Source organism: Puma concolor, chromosome C1, assembly GCF_028749965.1.
Source record: "Puma concolor isolate L17-30 chromosome C1, mPumCon1.1.hap2, whole genome shotgun sequence".
NCBI classification, from domain to species: Eukaryota; Metazoa; Chordata; class Mammalia; order Carnivora; family Felidae; genus Puma; species Puma concolor.
In genome coordinates this window covers 26,076,734-26,099,185 of record NC_141674.1, presented here as the reverse complement: position 1 = coordinate 26,099,185, position 22,452 = coordinate 26,076,734, and the positions used below count along the sequence as shown (strand labels likewise).

At 52.1% G+C, this 22,452-nt stretch overlaps 1 protein-coding gene across 7 annotated transcripts in view; it reads left to right on the top strand.

Moving 5' to 3' along the window:
• The first annotated feature begins 5,995 nt into the window (after nt 1–5,995).
• Nucleotides 5,996–22,452, top strand: part of CSMD2 (CUB and Sushi multiple domains 2) — a 602,428-nt gene continuing 585,971 nt past the window's right edge. For all 7 annotated transcript variants that reach the window (XM_086716392.1, XM_086716389.1, XM_086716388.1 and 4 more), the window contains exon 1: nt 5,996–6,298. In XM_086716392.1, the coding sequence (XP_086572518.1) occupies nt 6,109–6,298 (190 nt within the window). In that variant the 5' untranslated portion in view covers nt 5,996–6,108. The remainder of the gene's footprint in view (nt 6,299–22,452) is intronic.

The window sequence follows — 22,452 nt, the reverse complement described above, 5'->3', positions numbered from 1 at the left end:
GCATCCTGGGCCTCAGGAGTGCTGCAGAAGCCTCACTCTGTCTCCTGGACAGGGCCACCTCTCACCTGCCTTTCTCCCTAAACTAGGCCCGGAGTCCTCCTCCTTTCCATCCCATGCTCTATCTCTCCCAGAGTAATCAGTCACGCTTTGTTGTTGAACTCCTTCCTCAATAAACTATCAACACCATGAGGGCAGGGCCTACTGGCCAGGCCTTATTCTTCTTCGTATTTGTTACCTCAGCACCCAGCATGGAACCTGGCATGCAGATTCATGTTTCAGACATGAACAAACGAATGAGTGAGTGAGGAGTAAGCCAATGACTACAGAAAAAAACACAAAGGGATGTGTGAGGGTACTGCTAGCTGCTGTGACATGCTCCCAATATTTCAGTGGCTTCATGCTGTTAGAGATCATTTCTCAGGGGCACCGGGGTGGCTCAATGGGTCGAGCACCCAACTTCAGCTCAGGTCATGATCTCATGGTTTGTGAGTTCAAGCCCCATGTCGGGCTCTGTGCTGATGCCTCAGAGCCTGGAGCCTGCTTCTGATTCTGTCTCCCTCTCTCCCTGCCCCTCCCCCACCTATACTCTGTGTCTCTCAAAAATAAAATAAACAAAAAAAAATTTTTTTAAAAAGATCCTTTCTCAGATAAGGGTGTGTTTCCGGTGTCCCTGTTGGGTGGTAATTTTCCTCCACACAGTGATTTGGGATCCAAGCTTCTTCCAGCTTGTGGCTCTGCCGTCCCCAAGGGACCCACATGCTCAGCCAGCAGATGGAGGAGGAAGGATGAGAGGGTTTTATGGGGTTAGCCTTGCAGTGGCTCACACCACTTCTGCTTACATTCTTTTGGCTGGCACCTTGTTTCATGACTTCACCCAACTACAAAGGGGACTGGAAAATGTAGCCACTTCTAAGTGACACTTCAGCACTATTGACATTTTGGGCTGAGTAATTTCGGGGGGTGGGGGAGATCTTCCCTGGGCATTGGAGGATGTTTTGCAGCATCCCTGACTTCTACCCCTTAGATGCCAGTAGCACTCTCCAGCTGTGACAGCCAAAGAAGGTTGCAGACATTGTCAAGTGTCCCCTGGGTGGGGGGGGGGGGGGCAATATTGCCCCTGATTGAGAACAGTGCTGTGTGCCATGGAAGGTGAAGCATGCGTTTTTGAGATCCAGCTAGCTGGCCATGCTGCAAGGGGCATCCAGCAGGGGGAGTGGGGCGCCGTTAGGAAAGGCTACCTGGGAGAGGTGACACTTGAGCTGAGTGATGGCTGGGACCATTTACTCCACACAGTGAGAAAAGAATGTAGTGCAGTCAGAAGAAACAGCATGAGTAAAGGCACGGAGGTGTGATAGCAGAGCTGACTAGAGCTTCAAGTAGAGACGACAGCCTAGAATAGCCCTTGTCCTGTGCATTATGGCCTCTGACAAGCTGAGAATTCTGCCCTCTTTTGCCACTGATGTGAGCGCTGTCCCTTGTCTTGTATCACAAACACATTTTTCTATAAGAAATGTTAAAATTTGGTGGCCCTGGAGGAAGGGCTGACTATGGGCCCTTCTCACTTCCCCCTCCTGTATTCTGTGGTCCATAGCCTCATCACGCTTTGTTCTGGGCTTTTCCTTTCTCAACCCTTGCTGTCACCTTTCCCTGGGAAGCAGATCACTGTCATCTCCACAGTGACAGCCTTGCTCTTGGGAAATACTAGCTTCTGTCTGATCATGTTCATGATTTCAAATCCCCACCCTCCACTCAGACCCCAGGCTTTTCCTTTGAGCCCTTGCCTTTGTAGCCCTTCTCTGCAGTCCTGCTCACCCCTCAACATCCATTTCTGCCCTCCCTATTTACAGCATCGTATTTGCCCACCTCCCACCCCTGGGCTTCAGAAAGCTCCTTCATTTTCTTCTTGGGTCAGAATGAAAATTTCAGGGCATCAAGTCTACAGCCCCTGTTTGAATCAGGCTGAATTCTCCAGCGCATCAGGTCTTGTTTTCTTTCTAAAATGAACTCTGATCTTATCTAGATATTAAGCTTATCTTGGCGAGTCACTATACTGCATTGGGCTTTTTTTGCAACATGATATCGTGGAGACATCTTGACCCGTGGCTGCCTATTGCTCTGGGGAGAACGGAAGGGGCATGTAGGAAGCCAGCCCCCAGGAACTGGGCTGAGAGCCACACTCTCCTAGGCTACAGGGCGGAGGGTTGTTATCACCTCTTGGACTCCTGCCTCTCCCTTGCCCTGCAAATGTTCCTGAGGCTCCCATCTCTGCCTGTGCCCACATAACTTCCAGCAAAGACTACTGCGGTAACCTCCCCAGTGCACTCCACTTTTCTGCCCTGTCCTTCCCAACTCTTCCCTACAGAGAAGTCAGGGCACATGCCAGGCTGTGCCCCTTGGCTTCTACTTCCTAGAAATAAAAGTCCACCTCTCCAGTATTCAGAGCTGTCTACCTTTCCAGGGTATCTCCGGCTAAAGCAGTCACGCTACACACAGCCTTAATAAATAAATCTCTCTTTAAATATATATTCTGACCATCATGCATTTGCTTTCTCTCCTCCCTCCACCTGAAAAGTCCTCTCCTCCTGTTATGGGCTGAATTGTGTCTCCTCCCCTAAATTCATATGTTGAAGTCCTAACCCCCAGGACTTCAGAATGAGGCTATATTTGGAGACAGGGTTTTAAAGAGGTAATCAAGTTAAAATGAGATTAGAGTGGGCCCTAAACCAATGACTGGTGTCCTTTTAAGAAGAGGCAATCTGGACACAGACACGTATAGAGGGGAGACAATGTGAAGACATAGGGAGAAGGCCATCTACAAGTCAAAGAGGGAGGATTCAGAAGGAGACAACACTGTGGACACCTTGAACTCAGACTTCTAGCCTCCAGAATTGTGAGAAAATAAATTTCTGTGATTTAAGCCACACACTGTGTGGTACTTTGTTATGGCAACCCTAGCAAACTAACAAACCTCTTATTTCTCACTGCCTAAGACTAAAATCCAAATTTCTCACCCTCCCCTGTGATTCTGCATGATCTGGATCCTGTGCTCTCACCTCCTCCCTCACCTCCTGGGTGTCCCCTCTTCCTCACCTTGATGCAGGCCCACACCCCATCTCCTGTGTCCCTATCCCTTTTGGGGGGCCTTGCCCATGACCCCTGTACCAAAAATCCCTTTCCCACCTCTAGGCATGGCTGTGTTGCTTAATTTAGATCCCACTTTCAAGGTCACCGCCTCGGAGAAGTCTTTCCAGACCCCCTATTTAAGTTATGGTCCCTCATAGTCTTTCTCATGGCATCATGAACTTTTCCTTCATTGCATCCTTAATTTGTGATGTTATATATATTTATTTATCACCTATCTTCATCAAGCCAGGGACTGTTCACTTGGGTGTCTGTTCAGTATCTAGTGTCCAGTGTCCATCATGTAATCATGCTCAATAAATATTTGTTGAGTAAATCTTCACCTTGCCAAAGTCTCTACCCAGGCCTCAGGGTCCAGCCAAAATCCTACTTCCCTCCTCGCATGAGCCTTTCGATTCTCCAAGTCCCAAGACAAACTTAGTCTTGACACATCTCTGGAACATGTCCCTTGCGTCATGGTGATCACCACTGCCATGTGTGTGGGGTTCCCACCTGTGCCCCACATCCTCCCCAGCTGGCCTACACACTGTCCACATCTGCATTGCCCACAGCATAGGCTGGCACAGGGCCCAGAGCCCAGGAGGCCTCAGTAAAAATGTACGTGGACCCAAATAGATCAGAGAGGGACGAATAGTGGATGAAGTAACTGGGCCATTTACAGGAATGAAAAGTGAGCCCCTGCCCTCCACAGCCCCCAAAGAGAAGGATGACAAATACACCTTTTGCTAAGGAAGGTTTGGGGGCAAACCTCAGTTGTGGGCTGCAGCCAGAGAGCAAAGTTCTGGGGCCGAGAAGGCTGTAGGGAGAGTCCACTGGGCTGGAGCCCTAGAAGTATAGAGCGGCCCAGACTCTTCTGCCCAGCTGTGGGCTGCTGGGGAGGGCTGGGTATCTGCCAGCTCTTCGAACCTCGCTGGCAGAAGAGGGGGAAGGCCCAAGCTTTGGAGCCAGGAGCCCACCCCAGGGAAGGCCCCAGCCAGTAGCCCCCCAAGGCCACCACCCACTCACCGCAGAGCCAGTCCCTCTCTCCTCCCCAGGACTGGAGGGAAAGCCGAGGCCAGTCCTGGCTGGCTGAGCCCTCTCTTTCAGGGGCTGGGCTTGGACAATGGGAAGCGAAAAGCCCCCTCCCCGCCGCCCCGGGGACATAAAGCAGGCCTTTCACTGTGGAGTTCTGGCTGCTTCGGTTGGTTCTTGGCACCCAGCGAGGCAGCTTCAGGAGGGGCGAGAAAGCAAGTGTGTTGGGGGTGGGGATGGGCCGGCGATTCGGAGGAAGCTCGCCGGCCCTGGGCCACCGGGCAGGCTCCCCAGCTGTGGGATGAGCTCATGCAGGGAAACCGGAACAACTTGGGGTGGGGGAGGAGGGGCATCAAGGAGGCTGGGAGATCGTGGCTTTGGAGAGCAAGTTTTTCGTGGGGAGCAAGGACAAGCATCCACTCCTCCGACCCTGCCCAGCCCATCACCCTCCCCATCTGAGATCGACAACCTGAAAGCCCTTTCCAGGCTCTTTCCCAAAAATTCCCAGGCCCCACGGACCGCAGGGCACTGCCCCCTGGGCTCGCAGACACCCGAGCTCCGGCTTGGCCAAACCCCCTAAGCCCGGAGCGCAGCCTCTCCCGGTGCCTTAGGCAAAGGGGGTGGGGTGCTCACCGACTGTAGTGCCTTTCCGCTGGGCGCGCCAGCGGGGGCTTTCCCCACCCCCAGCTTTGCCCCTCCCGGTCCCCTCCGGCCTCTCCCCCCCCCCCCCCCCCCCCCAGCATCTCTTCCTCCTCGCCCAGAGTTTGGCGTAGACAGCGAAGGAGCCATCGTGACTGACGGAGGAGCCTAGGGAAGGCGAGACAGAAAGGGCGACCGAGTGGGGGTGGGGGATGGGGTGGGGACGGACGCTGAGCCCTAGGGGGCAGGCGGCAGCGGCGACAGGGGAGAGGTGGGGGAGCAGCTCACGCCACTGAGAGAAACTCGCCGGGTTTGGGGCCGTGGCTGGGAGGGGTGGGGGAGAAGAAGCAGGGTCCGGCTATTTAATTTTGAGGATAAATTGTACAAGTAACTCTCGCACCGTCCTTCCACCAACCTCACCTGCCCCAGGCACCCCCCTCCACTCCCTCCCCCACCTCAGCGCACACATGCACTCTTCCCTCCATCCCGATTTTGTCTTAGGGCAGGGGTAGGACCGCACCGAGCCAAAGGGACGGGTCGCCACCTCCCTCCCCTCCAATTCTTAACCCTGGATGTGCGCACGCACACCCTTCTCCTGGGATGGGGTAGGAGGCTATTGCGAATGGGGCTTCTAAACATAGTCCTCGGCCCCAGATTGTAAGTTCAAAGCCACCACCCATGATCAGCTCGTAGGAGCCGTGACTTGGGAAACCGCATCCTTCTTTGGTTACCTTTTCCCAGACAGTATTCCAATTTCCAAAGGTGGAAGAGGCTGGTGTGTGTGTGTGTGTGTGTATCACTGTGTGTATGTGCGCGCGCGTGTGTATGGGGGGGTGGTGTATTAATGGGTAATCTTATAAATGGCAACGAGAGGACTGAACTTAAAAGAAACTGGTCAATTGTAAAACAAACAGGAATAAACAACCCTTTAGATGTAATTTGTGGTTTATCTGGAGGTGGAGGTGGCGCTGAAGAGGAACCCCCACCCTCCAATATTTTTTTCCTTTGCTGCGCTTCCACCCCCAGCATTTGGAGCGGCGGAGAAGCGGCTCCGGAGTGATTAATCCGGGGATAATTCACCCCCCCCCCCCGCCCCCCGGCGCGAACCCCGCGAAGCGGGATTGGAGCGAGTCATTTCCGAGAGCGCAGCGCGCCTCTCCCCGGCCGGGCGGACACTTGGTTCATTCCAGCCGCAGAAGCTCAGGGCTCCCGCGTACCGGGATTTTTTTCCGAGCAGAAAAAAGCTCCAGAGCTCTCCTGACCTCCTTTCTCCTCGGCGGCGAGCGGAGCCTCTCCCTCGGCGCTGCCGGCCGCGCCATGCCGCGCTCGCTGGGACGGGAGCAGGGGCGCTGCGGCCGCCCCGCGGGGAGGGCTCGCGGCGGAGCCGGGATTTCGGCGCTCGTGCCGGGCGCGGGGAGCCGCTGGGGCCGCCCGCCGCCGCCGCCAACGCCGCCGCCGCTGCTGCTGCTGCTGGGCTGGGGGCTGCTCGGCGCCTCGGCCGCCGCGGGTAAGTCCGGCCGCGCCGGGGAGACGCGGCGGCCGCGCGCCCCACCCGAGCCCCGTGCCCACCCCTCCCCGACACGGTCCCTGTCCCTTCCCCCGCTCTCCCCCTTAACCTTACCCACTCCCAGTCGCCCACCCTCCTGCTCAGCCTCGCTTCAGTCGGCCCCTCATCCTCCCCCCCCACCCCCCACCTTCAGCGGCGTCCTCACCTCCACCGTCACCCTCACTGCTACCCCCAGCCCCAGCCGCAACTTGGCCGGATCCGACCGGCGCGGGGGCCTGGGAGACCAACATCCCTGCCAGGGGTTGAGGGGCACCCGGACCGTGGCTTCAGTTGCTCCAACCTCCCAGCCCCCCAAGGTGCCAGGCTTTTCCCCGATAAACTTTCCTGGAGCCCTCCCCCCACCGCCGCCTCCCGATTCCGGTTGGCACACTGGTCCTGGGGGTTGGAGACGAATGGCGTGCCCCCTCCGCGTTTCCGCGTTTGCGGGGTCTGTCCTTCCTGCCCCCGCCCATTTTCTGGTGAATGAAGCCCGCGCCCCAGCCGGAGCCGCCTCGAAACTGCGGCCACCACCTCCTCCCCAAGTGTCCCCCTCCCCCGGCGCTCGGGGCTAGAAGGGGGGAATCAGGTGGGCGTGCGCCCAGGGCCGGGGTCCCGCGCACGCCTTGCGGGAGGGCTCAGGTTGGGGGCTGGAGGGTGCTGAGCCACGGGGAGGCGGGGGCGGCGGTTGTGCCCGGGGGCGGGGGAGGGAGTGTCGCCGTCAGGTTCCGCGCCGCCACATTCCCCTCGGTTCCCACTCCGCGCCAAAGTGCCCTTTCCCGCGCCCTGCTGCAGCCGAGCGCCGGGGCTGCGGCTGCGGCGGCGCGGGCGGCGGGACCTGCTCCCTGCGACCGAGTCAGGGAGGGGGGCAGACCCGGCGGGTGCGGCGAGTACCGGAACTTCGCGGGTGTTTGGCTGCAGCTGGCGTATTGGGGAAGGCACGCGGACCTTCGGGAGAACCCAGTCTCCAGTGGGGATCACTGGCCCCGACTGGTGCCCTTCCACTTTATCTCCTGCACCCCTCTGACGCTCAGCTCTAGCCACAGCCTAGAAAGTTCCGCGTGCCCGGGTGGGGACGGGTCCAACGGGCGATGCCTGGGGCCGCATTTTCATTTAGCCCAGAGGCTCACACTCACTGGGGGAGAAAACCGGTAACACCTGCTGCCTAGGCCTGGACTAGGAACACCTCCGGCCTGGATCCGTGCTGGTTTTGTTTTTGTTTATTTTCTTGTTTTTTTGGTGTTTTTTTTTTTTTTTTTCTTTTTTCTTTTAAACCACCGATTGAACCTCTGAAGGCTTGGCCTCTGCCACTCCAGCATCCCAAGTGCTCCCTTCTTAGAAAGTGCGCCCCTTCACGAGAGAGCTTTCCGCCCCGCTCTGGGCTCCAATATCCAGTGAACCCGTACCTGCAGACAGTCACCACCTCCATAGCCGGGAATGTTCCGGTTGCTGGTCTGGGAAGGCGCCCCAAGCTAGCCTCAGCTTTCCCATCCCGACTTGACAGGACTTTCTGGGTTCTCCTAAGAGTCATAGCTGCCGACACCCAGAGAGGGGCGCCCGCGGTGCGCTCGCCTAGGAGCTCAGGCCTCGCGCACACCCACACCCACTGGGTGGCTGCGCTGTTCACCGCGACACTGCTGGTCCCCCAGACTTGCCACATGGGCGGTGGGGGAACCGCTGCTATGGACTGTCAGGCCTCTCCGACGTTTGTCCAGGTGGGGCCCTTGCTCTGGTTCAGCAGACTTAGACTGCTCCTGATGTGATGGAACTGTTTTTCTAGCTAGATTTGTCCCTGCCCCTTGGGCATGTCATGTCCCTGGGGAAAGAAAAGGGCCGACTCACAGGAGCTTGCACACTGCTGGGGGATGCTGCAATCTTGCCTTGTAGAGATCCATTGGATTCCAGCTCTGTGGTCAGTAGAGCAGTGGTGGTGGTGGTGGTGAATTGCTTGGGGGAGGGGGTATTCGTTCTCTGGCCGGCACTCTGACTTACGGTGCTTCCAGTGCATTTTTTTTTTTTTTAAAAAACCTTTCCCGCATTTTGATGTGCTTTTTGGCCTTGCAAGCAGCAGAGATTTGGAAATGGACTTGGTGACAGATGATCGCAGAGTTTGGCACTTTAGAGAGGGAAGCACATTCATTTTGTGTTCTCTTCACTCTGTTGACTTTAAAAGATGCTCAGGACTGAGCTGTCTCCCTTCCTTGGACCAGGGAGGACTGAATAAAATGAATATAAGGATTTGAAAAGGGGGAGCCTTCTCACCCACCTTTCTTTAGACCTCAACCCCTTCCATGTGGGCCCTGCCTCACACTACGCACCCCCCCCCCCCGCCCCCACTGCAGCCTCCATAGAAACCTCTCATCAACCTCTCTTAACTGTGGGTCAGTCTGTCTCTCTTCTTGTTTCCCCTTGGCCTGTGAACAGCTTAATCTTTAATAGAAAACAAGCTAACCAGATTTCTCAGCCTTAGTGACCTTCTGTCTACCATCCCATCTCTTTGCCTTTATGAGTGTCTTCAAAGGGGTCTTCAACTCACTTTCTTTGCTGCCTCTCACTCACTGCAGGCTGCCTTTTGTCCCTAGGATAGGAACTCTCTAGGAAAGATCACCGATGACCATCCTAATTATCAAACCCATCCTGCTTACTCTGTGTTTATTTTCCTTTACCTCTCTGTGACTTTGAACACTTTGGTTTACTCCTTTCAAAATTTCTCTTCCTTGGGTTTCTGGGCTACGGTGCTTTGATGATTTCTCTCCTACCTCTTGGTTGTTCCTTCCCAGTCTCTGGTGGAAGCACTTCTTCCCCTCCTGTAAGTGTTTCCTGCAGTGTTCCGTTCCTTGTGTCTTTCTTCATTTCCTTTCACCACTTTGTGGGTGAGCTCACCAGGGCCCATCCCTTCCACTACCACAGTGAAGCTTCCAGACATGTCTCCTGCCAAGACACCTCTGATATATCTATTGGCTTCCTAGTCCATCGAAACTCTGGGTCTGGACAGCCCATATATCCGACTGACTCTTGGATAACTTCACCTAGATGTTCCCCTTCCAAAGCAAGCTCATTACCTCCTTTCCTGAGCCTCCAGTATTCCACGTGTAGGCTGGTAGCACCTGCAGCCTTCCACTTACCCAGCCCAGAAACCTTAGAGTCATTTTCAATGCCTCCCCTACCAGGTGGCCATCTAGTGCCGACCCTCAATTGCTCTTAACCTAGCTACTTTTCTCTGGATTCAGAGGCTCTGAGCATTGACAAGGCTGTCGTGCCTCCCATATGCTTACTAAGTAACTCAAAATAAAAGCCATGTTGAACTGGAAGTATAAGGAATTCCTACGAACTTCTGATTTTTCCCATGCTGACCTCTTCATTGCTTAAAAAACAAAAATCAAATACCAAATTATTAAAAAAAAATTCTCCCTGCTTTGCTTGTTCCCTAAGTGCTTGTTTCCAGAGGTTTCTTGCATACTGGGACATTGATCATACCCAGTGTTTGATTATAGTACGAATTGAATTGTATTCAAAGTACTTATTTGTTTGTCTCCTGTATTAAACTATGAGCTTCCTGAAGGCAGGAACAGCACTTTATTTCTCTTGATATCACCAGCACTCAGCTCAGGACCTAGCATAGAATTGGAGCCTGATAGATGGTTGTTAAATCAGTGGATGGTTTTTAAATATTTTTTTTTCTTGGACAGTTTTTTAAGGACTGATAAGGCTAAATCAAGGGTTTTAGAGGGCAAGACAGCCAGAGGTGATGAAGATGCCCTGGTCCCCCGTTGCTCTCCCTCTAGAACAAAATATCACAGATTGGTAGATCATTCCTTAGATTTCAGAATCGATGCAACAAGCCTTTAGATATAACTGTCCCCACACCCCCAAGGAAAGGTCTTGAACCACTCAGTCACCAGAGTATGGATTTGAATTTCCATTTGCAATTGAGCAACAAGTTTATGGTTTTGAAAAAAGAAGCTGAGCATAGCAGATGATGTTGACCATATCTCCAGCTGGCGAGAACATGGCTTTGTTGAAGGTGAGCCTGGAATCATGTGCCAGGGGACTAGAGAACCAGATTTTCAGGCTCTTAGATTGCAGGGTTTGGGTTTGTCCAGGAGAGTCCAGCAGGTGGCTTCGGCAGCATCACCTTGACCTGCCTCTGCTTCATCATCATTTTCAGGCCAGCAGGTAATCTGATTGCCCAGCAGAGCCAGATGTTCCTTGTGGGAGAACTGGTTGATCTTCAGACCTCTCTAAGCTCACGTTCTCCACTTGGAAAAGGGGCAAGTCATTCCTGCATTGTGGAAAGGACTAGAAATCCGAAATGCACCAGACGCAGTGCATAACCTAGCTCGTCCAGTGTGCCCATTTAGTGGAAGCCAGGGCTGGAGCGGTAACCCTGAGGACAAAGGACTCAGCTGAGAAGCCTGTGATCCCTCACTGTGGCCTGCGCCTCCCCCCACCGCAGCTACCCCCTAGGTATCCAAGGGAGTAACACTAATAGCTGGTGGTCACTGAGTCTTCATCATGTGCTGGTACCATCTCAAGCACTTGCTTGTATTAACTCAACCATCACAGCAATGTGGTCAGGCTGGCAATATTATTATCCCCATTTTGTAGGTGGAGAAATAGGTTCAGAGAGGATATGTAACTTAACCACATAACAAGTCAATGGCCAAGCCACGGCTTAAAGCCAGTTTGTCCAACTCTGAATATCTTACTCACAACCCCACTGTTGTTCAACTTCTAAGGGGGCCCAGCTGGCGCTATGCCCCCGGGGATCCTTCTGTCCAGGCTGCGTGCCTCTGCCCTGCTCTTCCCCCTGGGCTGCCCCCACCCCGAGTTATGCTGTGCTGCTGTTGGCACTCACGGCCTGGACCCCAGACTTCCAGCCCCTCATGCGGCCCTGGTCCATGCATCTCCACCATAGCTCCTGTGACTGCAAAGATGTCACCTTGGTCTGCTAGTCCCAAACACCCATCTTGATTGAACTCTGCCATGAACTCTCACAATCCCCAAGCTCCCTGTTGTAAAACTCATCAGAACATATTGTTCTGTTTAGCGAGGTGATACCTGTTTGTATCCCCTGAAGGTCTGTGAACTCGGGCAGGGCAGTGTAGACCAGACCACAGATACTCAATAAGCACCTGTTGAGAAGATCAGAGGCAGGTTCCCTGGAACCCAAGGCTTCCTGACCCTCAGACTGCCTTCTTGGACATCCCCAAGGCAAAGGATTTATGGGAGTGGGAAGGGGTGAAGACGCATCCCCTAGGTGGGAGGCAGCCCCAGCCCTTCTGTGTCTTACTGATAGCAGCTGCACTTCAGTGAGTCTGGCTAATGCGTCTTAGACATTACTATTCAATTCGCATAACAATCCAGGCACTTTATCAGATTTGAAGAGACAAAGGCTCACAAATTAAGCAGTTTGGCTAAGATTCTAGAGCAGATAGGTAAAGGAGGCAGGATCAACCCTCAGGGCTACCTGACTCCAGGGGCCATTCTCCTAATTCCTGGAAAGCATTGTCACAGTGCGGGACTTGGTTAGTATTCAGTATGTGTTAGATGCTGCCGCCAGCGCCCACGGCCACCGCCACCGCCACCACCACCACCACCACCACCACCACTGGGGCTGCTGCTACTACTTTGTACGCCGGCCTCTTAGAATCGTGAGGGGAAGGGTTCTAACACAGCGCCCCTCTGAGGTACTGCTCTGTGCATCTGCAAGAGTCTTCCCTCCCCGTTCCTCCTGCTGAAAGTACACCCGGCACTTTCAGTGGGGTGGTCCACTCACCCAACCATCACTCCTCTTCCTGGAGGGGTAACAGGGAGGATCCCGTATCTCCCCCTAGAGGTTGGTTGATGTCACTGATACTGTCCTGGGGCCTTGCTCCTTGAGACCAGTATGGCCTCCAAACCCCTACTCTCTGTCCGCGGCACGATTTTCCACAACAGGGGACCATCTGGATGAACCTGAAAATGGAGGATTATTTCAGGGTCCTCTGCCTCACAGAGACACTGTCTTAGGATTCACTGGCTTTGAACAGAACTTGACTCTCCCTTGGACCCACAGAAAGAAAGCAAAGGGTGGCCTATGCAATGTGGGGTTTTCTCAACCTGAAAATGATGGTGTGGTTCTTAGAACTTTTTCCTGGCTCTTGTAAGGTAAGAGAGACAAGGGAGACTCATATTTATTTTCTTTCTGGACTCTTTTTTTTTTTTTTTAATTTTTTTTTTTAACATTTATTTATTTTTGAGACAGAGAGAGATAGAGCATGAATGGGGGAGGGGCAGAGAGAGAGGGAGACACAGAATCGGAAGCAGGCTCCAGGCTCTGAGCCATCAGCCCAGAGCCTGACGCGGGGCTCGAACTCACAGACCGCGAGATCGTGACCTGAGCTGAAGTTGGACGCTCAACCGACTGAGCCACCCAGGCGCCCCGGGACTCTTTTTTTTTTTTTTAAGTTTATTTATTTATTTTGAGAGAGAGAGTGTGTGCACTTGTGTGTACCTGCCTATGGGGGAGGGGCAGAGAGAGAGAGAGAGAGAGAGAGAGAGAGAGAGAATCCCAGGCAGTCTCAGTCTCTGCACCCAATGTGGGGCTGGAATTCATGAACCATGAGATCATGACCTGAGCTGAAGTCAGATGCTTAACCAACTAAGCCACCCAGGTGCCCTATTTTCTTTCTGGACTCTTGAGAGTTCAGTTCTATCTTTCCATACCTTTCTTTTAAAGATGAGATTCTGTATCTTTTTTTCTCCTCTCCCACTCGGATACACACTCAACTGTTAGATGTTTGGGGGAGGGTGAGACCCTTTGGCTTTCTCACGTAGCTTCATGTAACATAAAGAATGGTCATGCCTCTGTATACAATCACAAACAAGAGCCTTGGCAAAGCAGTGTATGGGAGAGGAGGGAATGGAATGGAATACCATGCTTTGGGATTGGAGGAATAAAATAATTTGAGATAGACTGAGATCATATAGGAAGGAATGAGTTGGGGTAGGATCAAGAATGCTGGGGAGGTTTTGGGAATGGGATGGGTAGGATGTATTGGGGTGGATTGGGATGGATGGTGGAATGGAAGGGAATAGGGTTGAGTGAAATACAATGGTTTGAGGTGGGATTGAGAGGGTTAGATAGAGAGTGTTCAGGGGATTGACTGGTAGGATGGGGTGGGTGGGGTAGGAATGGGTTAGAATGAATTGGGGTGGAATGGGATAGGATGGGAGGGGTGGTATTGGGTGTGGTGGAATGGGACAATTGGGATATGGTAGAGTGGAGGTGAATGTGTCCTGGTGGGATGGGGTGGGACGGGGGTGCATCAGGATGTATTGGGACAGCTTGAGTTAGGTGAATGGGATGGGCTACTGGGACATGTGGGGTGGGCACTATAAGGAAACGGAAATGAGCGAGGGCACCAAAAACTACCTGCTTCACATTATTGTAGCATCTCCTTCTTCCTCCCCAGAGCTCCTCAGGTTTTTATTTACCTGAATTGTGAAATCCCAGCAGATAGAAAATCCCCATCAGCCCTTGCATCCAGTCTTGCATGGATTCTAAAATGCTGGAGGCGCCGATCTCCTGCTATCAGAGGTCACTCTTCAGGGAGAAATTGGGAGTCCTCTGTGGCCATCACCACGAACCCTATCAGAGAAATATGCCAGGCACATGCCAGGAGCCCCCGTGCAGCCTAGCACCAAAGAAGGCACTGTGTCCTCCCTAAAGCTAGGGAGTGGGGTGACTCTTCCCACAAAAAGCAATTTCCTCCGTGGTATAGGGGTTCACCTCAGTAGCACTCCTTTTTTGGAGCGTCTCCCCATTGGAAACTGCCTTTTACTTTTACCTATTTGTTTCTGTACAATGTCAGAACATTTTAAATGGAATTGGTTTCTCCGAGGATGTCCATCTTATCCTTGAAAATCATCATTATAAGGAACTTTTATGACGCTAGAAATAATGTATATATGGTTACATTACTGATAGCACCAAGACAACTCTTAGAAACTTATTTGAAAATCTCCCATGTGGTCTAGAGCAGAAAACAAGGGCTCCTGTTGCGGCACAAATAGCCTTCCTCTCTGCCAATGTCCAATTTATACTCAATAAGTGCAATTATCATCCAGAAACCTCAAAAAAAAAAAAAAATGATGTGGCCATCTTCTGGGTTTTCAAATCAGAGGTAGACTAAGTTCCATTATTAAGTAGTTACATCTGTGTATTGAACGGCAGTGAGCAAGTGTGATGGTGTTAAGCTTGAAGGGAGAAAGCAGAGAGTTTGAAATGTAGATCATTTGAGATACAAGTCTGTGTTAGAGAATGCACGGGTGGTTTGTGTGGCTTCTTCTAGGATGAGCAGGCGTGGTCGGGTTGACTCAGCCCTGGGAGGTTTGCCTGTTCGTTGCCTGACTGTCCACTCTCAGCCTGAGTCTCGCCCACCACTTACTGACCCTCACTGCTTCCTCCCTCACTGTTTCCTGAGTGGGGGCTGAGTATGGAGAGAGGCCGAGAGATTGAGTGAAACTTGGTGAGGGTGTGTGGGCTTCTGGCACGTTCCTTGGCAATAAGAGGAGGTGAGAGTGTAATGATTCATTTTCAATCCATGTTAAAAAGTTCCTAGCATGAAAACAGCCACCTCCAGGATGGCATCCTCTCCTCCGAGGGACCTGTGTGGCCCTGCCCTTCTGCCCCTCTGTCCCTGGTAGGCCTGGAAGGGCTGACCCACAGCAGATCCACCGCTGGGAGGAAGATAGTCTCATGTGCTTGATATATGTCTAGAAATTTGGCTTGAGGGTCAGGAAACTAGTATTCCAGTTTCGGTTGTGCTTCTCTAACTTATGCAACAATGATTTCATCTTTGTGGGCCTCTATTTCCTTGCCTACAAAATGGGGATAATATTACTCACTGTGTCTCTGTAATGCTAGACTTGGAAGCTCTTTAATGAACAAAACAAATAGGACCCGGAGATACTAGAATGGACCATGAGTCTAAGCCCCATCCAGTGGGAGGTCCTGCCCAGTGGCCAGGCTGGCTTGGCTTCCCAGGGATGCAGACCTTCCAGGTACAGGGGTAGTGAGTGAGGAAGGGTGGGCTTGCTGAGCTTCCTGGCCCTGGTCCATTCTTACCCTCCGATGGACTGTGTGGCTGCTCAGGAAAACTTGGAAGGGAGGGGATAAGCAGTTACCACCCCCATCCCATCAGACATATGGTGCAGCCTTCTCTCTACCCACCCACCAGCCCTGGGGCAGCATCGCTGTGCGTTCAGTCTGGGAGAGGTTGATAGCCCAGGCTTCTTCTTCACTAACACATCCATCCAGAGGACACGCTCTTCATTGAGGCCTTTTAACTGTAGCAAGATGAAAGTTCCAAGATCTTCTATTCCAAGACCACTGGGACTCACATCTCCTTTGACAGTTTGCTCCCAGAAACATGGAAAGAGGAAAATGTTACAGAGGTAGTTTTCCTGAGTCACATGGAAGACACAGGTGCTTTTTGTTTTGTGCCTGTTTGTTTGTTTGTTTGTTTTGAGCTCAGGTACCTGACATTGAATTAATCCCACCTTCAGACCATGACACTTTATGATCACCTGTCTATGCAAGGCTCCTCTCTTGTTTTATTTAAAATTTTTCCTTTCTTTATCCTCAATCCCAAGGCATTGCTGCCTTCCTTTATCTGTACCCACCCTGACATATTTGACAGATATCTTGAAATATGCATAGATCCTTATAATGTATGTAAGGTTGTTTAGTGTGTTATAGGTATTTTTAATTTACATAGGTGATCTTGAACTATACATTTCTTGCAGTTTCTTACTTTACTCAGCACTGTATTTTAAAGATCTAGCCCTGGGGCACCTGACTGGCTCAGTCAGTTGTGTCTGACTCTTGATATTGGTTCAGATCATGATTCCAGGGTTGTGGGATCAAGCCCCACATCGGGTTCTGCACTAAGCATGAAGCCTGATTAAGATTTTTTCTCTCTCTCCCTCTACCCCTCCCCGATTCACACACACACTCTCTCTCAAATAAATGAATAAATAAAAGATCTAGCCCTGCTCCTGTGTTTGTCTGGTTTGTGGTTTCTAACTGCTGTGTTGCATTATGAGCTGTGTTTCCATCACATTCTGTATATCCATCCCCCCGGGAGAGACCCTGGCTTGGCTGTAACTCCTGGCCACACATGAAACTCTGAAGAACATCCTCATTCATGCTCTCTTGGGACCCTGTGTGAGACTAAGTCTGGGCTATATAAATGGACAGTTGGGATCCTTGAGTTAATATGTTTATTTTCTATGCTGTGCCATAATGTTTTCCAGAAAGGCTGAGCCAGGACCCATTTTGACCCAGAGCGGACAATAGTTTCTGTCCCCCCATGTCATCACCAATACCTGCTCTTGTCCACCTTTCTAATGTGTGCCATCCTGATGAGTTTAAAATGCCATCTCATCGTTTTAATTTGCATTTCTCTCATTGCTAGTAAGTTTGAGTATCTCTTATATGCTTAGTGGTTTGAGTTTCTTTTTGCAAATTGTCTATTCATCGTCTTTGCCTGCGTTTAAATTGGACTTCCTGTCTTAATTTAGAAAAATTTTTGGTTGATTTGTAGAAGTTCTTTCTATATTCCAGATATTATCCTTGGTTAGTTTCAGAGGTTACAAATCATTTCTCCCAATCTTTCATCTGTCTGTTTGTTTTAGCGTTTTTCTTTGGACAGGGATGCTTCATGTTGATGTGGCCAGACCTATCAGTGTTTTGTAAAGGGCAGAAGTTGAGACATGTGAGGACATCTGGGTCTACCCTCTTGTAGGACTGGCTCTCTGTTCAGAGGGTTTTGAGGATTTCCAGAACCTTCCTATCCATACTGGGCTCCCAATTCCTGTGAAAGGTCTCTCTTCTGGCTCAAGGCCCTGTGTTTTCTGAAGATGCCAGCTAAAGGAGAAATTAGTTACCTAATGGGTGCCCCGCTTAGAGAATGGGAGGGATTACTTAGTCTTTCAGCAAGGCATTTACTGTGGGTCTGTGCTGTGCCCGACTCTCAGATGCCCTGGGGACATAGACAAGTTTCCTAGCTGCTTTAGTCACAATTGCCCAAAGGTGGAAGCCACCCAAGTGTCCATCAGCGGATGAATGGATAAGCCAAGTGTGGTGTATACACGGGCACAGAGGAACATTACATAACCTTAAAAAGGGAGGAAATTGTGACGCATGTTACAGCATGGATGGCCCTTGAAGACATTATGCTAAGTGAAATAAGCCAGTCACAAAAGGACCAATAACATATGATTCCACTTAGTTGAGCTATCTGGAGTAGTCAAATCCATAGAGACAGAAAAGTGGAATGGGGGTTGCTGGCTCAGGGGAGAGGGGAGGGGAGAGTTAGTGTTTAGTGGGTACAGAGTTTTAGTTTTGCAAGATGAGAAGAGTTCTGGAGTGGTGATGGTTGCACGACAGTGTGAATGTAGTTAACCAGCTGAACTGTATTCCTAAATGTGGTTAATGTGATAACTTTTACATTACATATATTTTGCCACAATTAGAAAAAAGGAGGGGTAACTGACTTTCCAGACTTTAGGGGACGAGGAAGGCTCCTAGAGCAAGCAGCGTTCTAGCAGTGGGGAGTCTGGAGGGTTCGAGCCGGGGTGTGACCCGTTTGGTTGGCTGGGTGGGCGGGCACAGGCCTCTGAAGGAAGGAGGAGTTGGGGAGAGAAAGCAGGGAGGGGGTAAAGGAATCCTCTTTTTCTGCTTCCCCCCCCCCCCCACCCCATTGCCTGCCTTCCCAGAGGGAGTAAACATGTGACAGCCCTGTCAGGAGTCCAGGAACCCGGCTCCATAAATCATGGACCGTAAATCGCGGGGCTGTTAATCCTGCCACCGTGAGAACATCACCAAACTTTCCGCCAGAAGGAATAAAAACAGAAAATCTCCTTACTTGGGCTTGACTCAGCAGACCGTCTGGCGGGGAGACCCTCAGAGCCCCTCCATATCCAGTCACGCGTGCCCCTCCCCACTTCCATCATTCCACCTGCTTGCCGCTCTCTTCCTCCTCGGCCCGTCTCCGTCCCCTTTCCTTTTCCCTCCCTGCTTTTCCTCAGTCCTGTGACCTCCCTGGCACTGTTGTCATCTTCTTCTCACCCCTGTCTTCACCTCCAGTTGGGCCCTCTTCCTGACTTTTGACCTTGTTGTCTCCACCTGACCCCCACCTCCACCTGACCTGGGACCCTCCCTGTCCATGGCCTTTCCTTTAGCCAGGCTCTGGCCCAGCAGCTCTGTCAACAAGGAGGATTTTTAAGGCCCTTGGCCACTGCCATCTGCTTAGGGACAGTGGGCTGCTTGCTGTGGCCCTGGGCTGGGGGTCATGCCTACAAATACCATTTCAAAGCCAGTACCTTCCCCTAAGGACAGTTATAAGCTCCCAGAGGCTCAGGGAGGTCTAAGAGAACAGAGGGGAGGAGGTGGCAGGCCGGGCCTCCCCCAGAGAGCAACCAGGCTCCCCAGGGGTGAGCTTTGGTCCCTTGGATGCTGAGGATGTGGGGTAGGAGGTGCTGGACAGGGAGTGGCTTGGACAAAGGCTGCAAACTGCAGGCAGCTTCTGGGGCGCGTGGTTTGCCTTCCCCTCCAGCCGCACCGCTGCCTCTGTCCTGGAAGCTGGAAGCTGTCCGTTAGGGAACACTCAGGCCCCTGGCTGCGAGCTGCACTTTCCTCTTCTTAAACCTGGTGCTCCCAAGAAGTCAGTCATTTTGAGGATGAGGAAATGGGAATAGAAGGAGATGAAGTTACTAGCCCCAGACCACACTGCGGGGCAGGGGAGAGGCCAGATTTAAAGCCGGTCTGATTCAGGCCCCTCAGGCACAACCATCACTGTAGCCCAGTTTCCAGTGACAAATGTAGAGTCCCAGGCCCTCCCCCTGGTCTTCTGAATCAGAGTATCTAGGAGCGGGATGTGCAGTCTGTATCCCTAACAAGTTCCTCCTACTATTACTATTATGCATTCGGGGTCTGTGTGGGAGCCTCTCAGGCAAACAGCTCCCCAGGTCCCAAGGTGGAGCTCAAAGGACATAGGCCTTCAACCACCCACTCCGGCTCACCTAGCTATGACCCTGGTCTTGACCCCAGGATCCCGCAGTGGAAGCGAGCCCCGCTCCCCTCCCCCTGGCCTCGCCCTGGCCGAGGCAGGACCTGTGTCCAGAGGCTGCAGACCCCAGAGCTGACCAGATTTGCGCTGTCAGATTAGGTGGCTTCCTGAGGAGAAACCCCCAAGCTCTCCGGGCAGGCATTTACATTCCCAAACTGCTTGACCCACCCAACAAAGGGCCTGTTGGTGAGGGCTGGCCCGCCAGCTTGGAGCTCCTGAGTCCCAGAGCTCTTCCGCCAGGCCCTGATTTGCTAGGTGAGAAATCAGGGCACTCAGGGGAGTCTTATCCTCTACTTCCTCAGTGTACTAATTCCCATTATTCTAGAGTTAATACTCGTTGAAGAGCAGACACAAAGCACCGAAATGCCATTTTTTCCTCGGGCCTTGTGGTGAGAGGCAGCTGGCATTTTAAGACAGAGGTGTTGCAGGCAGGCTAAGGCAGGGTTGGTCAGGCAGGGTCAGGGCGGGGTGAGGCTGGGGTCAGGGTGGGGTGAGGCTGGGGTCAGGGCTTGGTCAAGGCAGGCTTCTGGAGGAAGTTCCCAGAGTGAGGCCAAGGAATTCAGGTTCCAGCCCTCTTACCTTCCTGGCTGGAGCAGGATCGGCCCCCAGGGGAGGGGCCCTGACCTAGCGGAGAGTCTGTCTTCCCTGTGCGGAGCCAGGGACTCCACAGGGAAATCAAGGCAAAGAGCCAGTAGCGCAAATAAGGATGCTAACGCAGGAAGTATAAAGACCCTGGGAGCCCCAGAGATGGCATTCACTTGTGGGGTTGGGGCTATTAAATGAGTGCCCTGGGAGAAAAATATTCATGTTCAGACGAGTTTGGGAAACAGTAGGCCCTTGGTGTCCAAGGTGTGGCCCAAAGCCTTGCCAGGAAACTTCTTAGAAATTCACCACCCACCTGCTGAATCAGAATCGCACTTTAACAAGACCCCAGATGATTCCTGTGCCAGAGAGTCTAAGAAGCACTAGGGGACCCACTTTCTCAGCACAAACTTTGGAGTTAAGTCCAACACAACACAGATCCTGGCCCTAGTTCATTCTGGGCCTCAGTTGTTTCAGTAGCAGGATGAGGCAAACAGCCTGACCTTGCAATCTCGCCTATACAGGTCTGTGATTGTGAGGGGCCTGGCTCTGAGCACACAGCTCTCCTGCCCCCTTGTCCACGTAAGTCCATGCCCCACTGACGGGTTTGGGTTCTTTTGTTCACGCCAACAGTGTCCCTGGCACCTGAGACGGTGCCTGGAGCATGGTAGACGGTCAGTCTGTGTTTGTTGAGTGAATGAAAGCATATTGAATGGTCGTCAGGGAAAGCTCAACACCTGGAAGAGACGCAGTGAAGTTTTCCTTTCTGTTTCCTGTTGCTGCACCAGATTATGGTAGATTCCCCAAGGTTGCTGAGAGGCTGGGGCAAGGGGGTGGTGGAAATTTCTGATACGGAGTAATGAGATAGCTGGTGTGTGTCAGCCTGTGTTGCAGGAAGATTCTGTTGTCCGTTGTTAGAACTAAATTATTTTGAGGAGTGTTAGCCATTAACACTTTGGTAAAAAATGAGTTGATCAGTCTGGAGAGGTTGGGGTCAGGTAGGGTGGTAAAGGACCCACTGTGTATCTGACACCACTCAGCATCCTCAGGCCTCAGACTGTGAACCTAGAAGTTAGTCTGGCCTAACCTTACTCTTCTTCTTCCTCTTGATCCAACCCTTGTTGGCCTCTTGCACTCAGTGCAGTCCCTGGGGTAATCTGCCCCTGGCCTTGTGCTCCTCTGAACCACAGGCTCTGTCTGGAGACCATTTTCACTGCTGGGGCAGTCTTGCCCCTTGGCTATCCTGAACAACCTTGTTTCTTCCATCACACAAAAATGGAAACTGCGTGAACCTCGCCGCTGAATTGGGGCTGGGAAGTGCTACCCAGGAATATGGCACAGGTGTAATTGGCATCCCTCCTCCCCACGAGCCCATAAACACACTTTGTTTTCTTCTTAAAAGCACACTGAACAATGCCCCTTCCTTGACTCTGCACCCCTTTTGGCTGTCACCCCCTCTCCCTCTGTTCCTAACCAGGCTTCCCAGGAGGGTGCCCGTCATTTCTCAGTGCCCGTCATCTGCCTTCCACCCTCCCCACTCCAGGGGGAAGTGCTGCAGCCCAGGGCACCACGTGACTTCCTACTTCCCAAATCTAAGTGTCTCTCATGGCCTCTAGACCTTTCTCCATTCTGGCACAGCCTGCTCTTGACTTTCTGTCTGTCCCTTCCCCTTACCATGATCTGACACTGATCATCACTCCCTCCCCACCTAAAGTTGCGTTCATATCAGTGTCTCTAGGTTTTTGCCCTTAGCCCTCTTCTCTGTTGATTCTTTTTTTTTTTTTAATTTTTTTTTTCAACGTTTATTTATTTTTGGGACAGAGAGAGACAGAGCATGAACGGGCGAGGGGCAGAGAGAGAGGGAGACACAGAATCGGAAATAGGCTCCAGGCTCTGAGCCATCAGCCCAGAGCCCGACGCGGGGCTTGAACTCACGGACCATGAGATCGTGACCTGGTTGAAGTCGGACGCTTAACCGACTGCGCCACCCAGGCGCCCCATCTTCTCTGTTGATTCTACATTTCCTTCCTTCCTGGGACTTAACACTGCTGTCCAAATACTGATGATCCCTGCATCCTACGTTTAGGTCTCCAGAACTCCAGATCCAACACCACGCACATGGGCCCAGCCGCCCCCCCCACCCCCAGCATGCCACAAACCAAATTCTCCCTTTCTTTTGTCACCCGTGTGACCCCACCCTAAGCCATCTCACCATCCCGTGCTCTTTTATGTCCTGACTCCAGGAGTTGCCACACTAGCCTTGAATCTTTGTAAAACTGGAAATCTGGGAATCATTCTTGAATTCTACCCCCCACCCACCGCCTCTCACTAATCAGATCTTGTGGATTCTGCCTCCCCAAAAGCTCCTGAGCCTTCCCACATCTTCTCTAGTGCTGCTGTGACCCGGGCCTCACCCTT